This window comes from Lipophrys pholis (assembly GCF_963383615.2).
Source record: "Lipophrys pholis genome assembly, chromosome: 13".
Lineage (NCBI taxonomy): Eukaryota > Metazoa > Chordata > Actinopteri > Blenniiformes > Blenniidae > Lipophrys > Lipophrys pholis.
Window position 1 is genome coordinate 9,885,562 of NC_137632.1, and position 8,389 is coordinate 9,893,950.

General features: G+C 47.1%; 1 protein-coding gene across 1 annotated transcript; it reads left to right on the top strand.

Moving 5' to 3' along the window:
• Window positions 1-100: 100 nt before the first annotated feature.
• Window positions 101-8,371, top strand: cpap (centrosome assembly and centriole elongation protein). The gene is made up of 19 exons (XM_080477922.1): window positions 101-213; window positions 563-936; window positions 1,705-1,831; window positions 1,920-2,087; window positions 2,162-2,294; window positions 2,428-2,536; window positions 2,692-3,450; window positions 4,169-4,928; window positions 5,066-5,198; window positions 5,424-5,589; window positions 5,729-5,860; window positions 6,017-6,139; window positions 6,292-6,406; window positions 6,630-6,772; window positions 6,967-7,056; window positions 7,231-7,371; window positions 7,460-7,544; window positions 7,683-7,803; window positions 7,948-8,371. Exons 2-19 carry the CDS (start codon window positions 592-594, stop codon window positions 8,138-8,140), a joined length of 3,843 nt encoding a protein of 1,280 aa, XP_080334048.1. The 5' UTR covers window positions 101-213; window positions 563-591; the 3' UTR covers window positions 8,141-8,371.
• The last annotated feature ends 18 nt before the right edge of the window (window positions 8,372-8,389 follow it).

Consider the following 8,389-nt stretch of genomic DNA (forward strand, 5'->3'; position numbering starts at 1 on the left):
AAAACGTATTAAATCCAATAAACTATAAACTAAACATCGACACAGAAAGTTTAAAATAAGTGTCAGCCTACATTACCCACAATGCTTCAGTGTCGTCTCCGTGCTCTCGCGGGCTTTGTTTTGCTATGGCGGCAGTGTTCGAAACTTCTGTTTGTTATGTGCTTGAAACTCACTTTTCCGTCACGTCAACACTCCTTTTCTCTTCGGTTGCAGGTAAATCTAGTGTGTTTGGCATCGACATTAACGTAGCTATCGTTCCTGGATCATAATTAAAGCGTAACAACGGAAATACAACTTTTTTTGTTCTTCGTCATGTATCAACAGAGGAGTCAGACTTTTAAAGGCAACGGTAGATAAATATACTCATGTTGTCACTGTATCAACGATTCAGTTACTCATTGGAATATTTCGATTTCGTTGGAAACTGCAGCATCTAGATTTCCCCGTGTTGCTTCTGCTGATTTACTATGTATAGTTTACCTGGATGTCAAGCGTGTTTAATTAGCGTGTGCGATTAACCCGTAACCTGTCCCAATAATCTGGCGTCCAAATCCTGGATTAGCGAACCCTGCCTGAGACACCTGGGTCAGCATGTCATCTCCAGCCAGGCTGCAGTACTCTCCAGCAGACCTCCTGGCTCGCTGGATGCCCAGCAGCACCAGAGCAGGGGTGATCCTCGACCCGGATCTGGCTGGTACCCTGCGGACTTTTCCAGCTGCGGGGTCATCGAGTCTGCAGCCGGACGACTCGTTCACGTCCGACTTCGCCCCGCTGCCCTCTTCTGTGGACAGCAGCTGCCTGGGTGTGGATGGAAGACAGACTGGGACTGTGAACGGTCTGTCCTCTGCCCCAACCGGATCAAATGGAGAGTATGACTCGCTGGCGGATGTGGAAGCTGAAACACAGGCTCTGCCTCTCGTCATGAAGCTGGAACAGGTAAATACAGTCATCATCATTGTGATAAGAGACCTTTTTGGTAAATTATGTTGTTTTTGCTGGATGGGAAACAAAATTAAGCCCCGTTGTGTTGCATCCGTTTAGAAAGTTTAGAATCAGAAGGCTCTGTCTAAAAATATTGAAAAACTGGGTTCTAGTAGAAAAACGATCTGAGCTATTGCTCCATGTATGTTGACACTGACAGATCTTCCTTCAAATATGCAATCTGCTGAAATGACCATCAGTCTGACTATTTACTGGGAAACGGCCTTCAGTAACAGTGTCAATAATGTCTTCCTATCAGTTATGGATGTGAAAGCATACATATTAGCAAACTTGTCATTATAGGTTCAACCTATGTAATGAACTATTATTGGCCCTGTTTCACAAAGATAATCATAGCTGACGCTGGAAATGTCCCTTTTGGGCATTTAGTGTTGGCTTCAATGTTTATTATGTAACTCCTGCTCACTTAATTCCTCAGCGCCTTCATCACATGCACTTGTTTGCTTCTCCCCTGCTATTCTTAGTGTTTTCCCCGAAGTCTATTTGTGTTGAGAAGACATCCAATAGAGACAGCACTGTACAGCTGAAAATAGGAAAATACCGAGAAGGTGTTAATTATGAATATGTGAAAGCCAGGACAAATTCAGGGTATAGATCCAGTGAGATCATTCTTGTAAACAAAAGCCAATGCTGCTGTTCAGAGGTTTGTGAAGAACACCTTGTTGCTGCACGTGTAATGATGATATCATGGTGTTTGTGTAGCTGAGGAAATGGCAGCAGCACATGCAAGAGCAGCTAAAAGCCCATCAACTGGAGGAGCTGCTTCACTTTCAGGAGGAGCAACACAGACTGCTTGGAAATATAAATGGATCCCAGCAAGTCAAAGAAGGTCAGACTCGGATAGGATCACCATAGCGGCATGTTTGATGTTGTGTTGATCCTTCCTTGAAATGTAAAGGTACTGCTGTATTTTATAGACCCAGCAGAGAATTTAGAGATGTCAGAACCAGACTGGGGTGAGGACTCGCTCCATGGAGCCTCGCTTTACAAAGAAATCCGCCGCGGGGGGCAAAAGGTGGAGGAGCTGTCATCAGCAGACAGACAAAGGCAGCTATCAACAGTTCAAGATGCAGCTGAGGAAGAGGGTGAGAAAGATATTTATTATTGTATCTTTAGTCTGCCTACAGTTTTAAACTTCATCTTGCCGTTTCCTTTATAGACCTGTGGAGCGCCAGAGATGATCCAGAGAATGATCCAGCTGAAACCGACTTTCACAAATTGACACAGCAAAATCGTGCCACTGCAACTAATGACCAGAGTTGTGAACTACTGAATGAGGTCTTGCATGACAGGTACTCTACTTTCTTGATGCATTTTAATGTGTGTCATACAACACATCCAGCCAAAACACGTCATTGTTGCCATTTCCTCTCACGTTTGCTGAGACGGTATTGCCTTTATAGCATGTTTGTGGCTTCTCTGTAGACCTATAAAGCCAGGTATTGGGGTACAGAAGCGGACGTTTGAGGAGTTGTTGGAGGAGGAGCTGAGACTGGAGGAGCAGAGGCTGAAGGTTTCCAAACAACAACAACCGGTCAGAGGATACATCAATGTGTCACTTCCACACAGTCGCCCTCAAACACATGGAGGATTGGTTGTTTCATCGCATACATTCCAGACCGCTATATTATTATTCTATTAGGTCACAAACCAAACCTTTCCATATTCTGTGTGTTTCATCCCGAACAGGCCCGAGAAGGTGCCGAGGCTGTACTCGCCGCTCCCAAGAGGACCTTCTTGAAACGAGGCGAAGGGCTGGCGAGATTTACTAAAAAATCCAAGGCTTCATCACGTAAAACTGAGAAAGGTCCTAAACTACAACCTCCGGCCAGAGTGATCTCTCGCAGCAACTCCGAGCCTGCATCTATCGTTAAATTGAACGCGCACAAAATCCCACGGCTTCCCGTCCAACGTAAAACCGCCATACTTAACAAGGAGAACCGACTGAGGGGACTCCGCGTGCCGCCGCCGGACATCAGAGCAGCGCCGCGGACAAAGATTTTGGGAGGCCGTCAAGAACAGAACATGGATGGATCAGAATGCAATCGTGCTGACTCAGAGGGAAGAACCACCAAACCACATCATCTCGGACAGAATAGGAAGACTGTGGGCGTTTCACTTCAGGCGGTGAGGAGCCCTGCTCACATCGCGCAGCCAAACCCTGTAACCAAACAGGTGGGCCGGTTGGACTCTCCGGGACCGGCTGCCGAGAGCGATGCACCCAGCAAGAAAAGTTTGGACTCGAAAGTGGCGCTGACCAAAAAACGGGAAAACTCAGCGGAAGAGGTCAACATGCCGTCAGATTCCTTTGAGCTTTCGTTTCAGGAAAAGCTTGGGCGGTGGGCGTGCGACCAGCGGCAGGAGAACATGGACCTGGGAGAATTTGAGCTTCTGGAGCAAGCGGCTGAAGAGCTGTCCTTCTCGTCCAACTCCTCCTTCGTCGTGAAGGTGCTTTCCTAAATTAACAGTTTCTCTAAATTCTTTCTTCATGTATTCTGTTTTTCTCATTCATTTCATAAATCTCTGACAGATTCAGGTTAAGGTAATAATCTTTAAGTATCACTGTTCCCAAGATGTTTTAGGAGTTGAAAGATTAAGGAGGCAGCTGCTGTGCTTAAAAAAAAGAAGCAACGTTCCTGATTATCTGCCTTCTCATTTTATTTCTAACTCTAAGTGGCCGAACTATTCCCAGTGGTCCAGAGGCCGCAGTCTCTGACTGGCAGAGGTGACTAAAGCGTTCACATTCTTCTCCTGAAGAGAAGCACAGATCAATCTCTAAAAGGCAAAAATACTGATTCACTAAACAGAGATAATGTAAAATACCCACGGGCTCTGAAATATATTCAAAGTTTTAAACTGCATCACTTTTAAAGGGAACTGATCGCTGCACATGGTTCTTCTGATTAAAAGTGTCACGCTTCATTCACTCTGTTCTCTTCCAGCAACGTGGCCACGAGTCGTCCTCATCAGAGACGCTCCATTTAATAGGCGCCTTGTTCGCTCTTCTCTAGTTTTGTCTTCTTGCATTTTGTCGTGCTCAAAATGCACTACTGAACACACGAATGGACACCTTTCTGTGTTATTGTCCAAACCATCTGTTGGTAGAAGGTATGCAGTGTTGTAAAAGTGTCTATAATTCCCTTCAAATACTTCTCTGTGCTCGCAGGTCCTTCAGATGGACCGTCAGCGTTGGCATGCGGCCAGGGGGCTCCACCAGCGACGCCTCTCTTCCACGCCTATCAAGTCCCCGCCCAGAGGTGTACTGGAGAGGTGCAGCAGTGTTGGCGACAGCGGTGGGTTGGCATGCCAGAGCGGTTCTGTGAACGCCGAAGCCTTGGGAGAGCCGACGAGAGCCGATGAACTGAAGAGGAGAATCGGCGTTGACGAGCAGAACGGCGAGAAAGAAGACAACGAACCACACTCTGACGTACCATCCCGCAGTGGCTCTGAATTTGGAGATGAGGAAGCCGCAGTCAAAAGCACCGTTTTCTTCCCCGATCGACCCAGTCCCCCTTATGACAAGCGGTCGTATCAAGACGAGGACAGTTTCAGGGATTCAGCTTCAGAAGGAGCGCCAGACGACTCCACTCTGATCCAGGATGAAGACGGCGGGCCGGGCAGCGTTGTGTTTGACGACGACGACACTTGGAACGACCTGGAGGACGCGGCCGCCGGTCCAACCAAAGACACGAAGGAAGACGGTCCAGTTTCTAAGCTCACAGTCAGAACAGGTTCACCACCAGAGAAGCCTCTTGTGAGGAAGGTGGCGGCGAGTCAGGAAGCAGATCTTCCTCCCGCCTCCCAGCTCATCAACAGGTTGTTCCACTCACTGAAGCCGAAAGCACAGAATGCTCCTCTTCCTCCTCCTCCTCATCATCACCCGCCCACCGTCACTTCTGTGGACAAAAATCCAACGGAGGAGACGGGTGAGACGAATACCGACTGTGCTTATGCCTGCTAAAGTTACTGTCAATTTTTAAATGGATGAACTTGTGAATTCAGATGTTGATCACAGAAGCAGTAAAGTATATTTTGTATTTTTTTTTTTGTGTCTCCTTCTCAGGCCAGCAGGTCCAGTCTCGGCAGCTCCGGGAGAGACTGGCTGAGCTGGAAATCGAGATTGAGAGATTTAAGAAGGAAAATTCAGCTCTCGCCAAACTCCGGCAGGAGAACGAGAAAATCCAAGAAAATCTCAGGTGACTTTTTTTTTTTTTTCTGCGTTTAAACAATCCAATAGATACAATGCAAGATTATACTAACCACAGGTCAGTATTAAATATCTAAAATGTGCCCCGTCCAGATCGCCTTCAGCTCGCAGGGACCCTGAATTAGATGAAGTGCTTTTGAAGATGGATGATTTGATCAGCGATGGGTTTCCTTCCCCGTGCGATTCATGGGGGCTTTGTCCTGTGTTACTTTAGGAGAGAGCGTTCAGAGTTTGAGCAGACAAAAGCAGAGGAGGCTGCAAAGTTTGAAGAGTACAAAAAGGTGGAGACCAAGAAGTTGCAGAAGGAACGCAAACTCTTTGAGACTCACGTGTTGGCCACCAGAGCGCTGCCGGACAAGAAGGAGCGAGAGGAGATGCAGGTGAAAAGCTCCAGTACATTTCAACATGTGAATAAACACATTAAATGATTCCCAATGCCATTGATTTGGTTTCCAGAGTGACGCTCTTCAGAATTTGTGCCAAAACCGAGACCTTTTCTCTTTCTTGGCTTCCCTGCAGGTGTTAAAGCAGCAGCTGAACTCGGTGCAGGAGGAGCTGAGGAGGCGGGAGGGTCGCTGGACCTCCACACACAGCCGACTGCGGCAGCAGATCGACTCTCTGAGCCAGGAGAGCAGCTCTCTCCGCGATGAGGTGCCTCGCCACACCTCGCAGGCTTTAAACTCCATTCACACCCCAACGTTAAAAATCACAGACGGATTCCTCTTCCAGGCAACATACCCTGATCAGAAAATAAATAAATGTGTATTTATGATGAAGGCCTCATGCACCGTGTTCTTCCTTTTTAAGATTTGCATGTTGGAAAAGCTCCGCCTCAGCGCTTGGAAGAAAACCCCCGCAGCCACAGAAAAAGACAGTCCCAGACTTTTTGAGAATCACGTGCAAGCTGGGACCAAAGGAGTTACATTTGCTGTAAGCCTGTTTCTACCGTCCCTTTGCCTCCGATCTGATCACACCGTTTGTCTGAATGAAACACCTTCAATCAGTGCAGCAAAGTTCACAGAAAACATCACTCATATCTTTAAATGGCCGTTTGTTTTTTCCCTTCAAATGTGTTTTTTCAGAGTCCTCTTGACTGCAGAGGAAGCAGCAGCAGCAGCAGCAGCAGTCCTCCACAGACCAGCGTGGCTGCAGGGACGAGAAGACCCTCCGGAGAGACGAGTCAGGCTGCCGCTGCAGGTACACCCCAGAGTTTCCACTTCCTTCATCAAGAAGAAACTTCATTTTGAGATTTTCTTCAGTCACTAATATGGCTGTTATGGTTGTTGTTTGGTTTATATGTGTATGAGTGACTGACTGTCTTGTAGTTTGTCACTTTAATTCATTTTCGAGGATGGAAGATTTCAAGGCTGGTCCAGAATTATTAGTTTGAGGATGATCAATGTAGTTTTCTTGATGATAGGCAGGAAGAGCAGCCTGAGGAAACCAGCAGGGCTGGGCTCCTGTTCCTCCTCAGTGTCCAGCAGGAGGACAGACGAGAGGTCAGCACCTGCCATCAAGAGCCTGGAAATGCCACCACAGCAAGAACAAACGCACAACTCGCCGGTAAAAACCATTAATACGTTTAACAAGATACCAAAATGATTTAATAATGGATTTAAAGTGCGAATATAGAGATTATATGAACTGGTCCAGATTGTTTAGTGGCTTTGCGTACACTGAAAGCAAAGCAGCTATACTAAACATCTCTCTAATGCTTCTCTCTGACATCACTTTTATTTGGTGTCTTCACGTTGTAGAAAAGAGACGCTCCCCCAGCCGAGCCAGGAGGCAGTGACGCCAAAGAGCAGGAATCAGCGAAGGAAATGATCCCCCATCCTGATGGCAAGGTGAGGAAGGGAGGAGAAACATATCAGCATTAACTCTTATAAGCCATACATTTCTTCGTCATTTAAACTAAGTTGGCTTGAGCTGAGCGTGCAGAAGAAACGTGTTGATGGAAAGTTGTGTTGCTACATCTGATTCGCACGCTGCTGACGGAGTTCTGGTTCTTCTCCTCGCAGGTGGAGAAAGTTCTGGCTAATGGCGATCACATTATTGTCTTTCCAAACGGGACCCGCAAAGAGGTGTCGGCCGACGGCGAGTCAGTCAAGGTCACCTTCTTCAACGGCGACACCAAACAGATTACAGCCGATCAGAGAGTGGTGAGAAGCTTTTCCTCCTCGTATTCAGTGGAACAAAACGCTGCTCTGCATGTTAACCTTTCACTCTGCTCTCCTCCGTGTGCTTCAGACCTACTACTACGCCGACGCTCAGACGACACACATCACGTATCCCGACGGCATGGAGGTCCTGCACTTCCCCAACAACCAGACAGGTGAGGAGGCAGGAGCTGCTCAGGGGTGGTAGGGGTGGGGGTGGGAGGTGGGGGGGCTAATCCCTCCACACTTTGTAAAAACATCAAAACACTGTTTATGTGAACATGGTTATTCTGATCTTTGTTTTGCCAATTCAGAGAAGCATTTTCCTGATGGCCGGAAAGAAATCACCTTCCCAGACCAGACTGTGAAGAACCTGTTTCCCAGTGGCAGAGAGGAGAGCGTGCTGACAGACGGGACCATCATACAGGTCAACCCGTAAGTAACAACTCTGAACAACTTGATGTGAAGAGAAATAGAAGCCGTTTGGGGTTTGTCGTCAAGAGGTCACATGCTCTTGCAAAACATTTGCCTGAAATCGATATGAAAAACTAATTGAAGCCAGCGTCTTGTTCCCGTCAGCGATGGCACCAAGGAAATCCATTTCAACACGGGCCAGAAGGAGATTCACACGGCCGACTACAAGAGGCGCGAGTACCCCGACGGCACAGTGAAGACGGTCTATACTGACGGCAGGCAGGAAACCCGATACCCAACCGGACGAGTCCGGATCAAGGACAAAGACGGCAACGTGGTCCTGGACAACATGGCCTAGGAACTCACCACAGCAGGTTTTAACGTTTCAGTCCTACACCAGAATATTGGTGGTGAAAAGCCTTTTTCATCCAAGGTTGAATCTACGGGAAAAGACGTCAACTGCTTTAATGAAGTGTTTTTGACTTTTAGGTGTTTACAACCATTGTAATTTATAAACATGTTCATGTATTTATTTTCTTGGTTGACTGTACATATGTTGGAAAATAAATGTTGTTTTTTTTAAGGTAGCAACAGTGGTTCTGTTGTT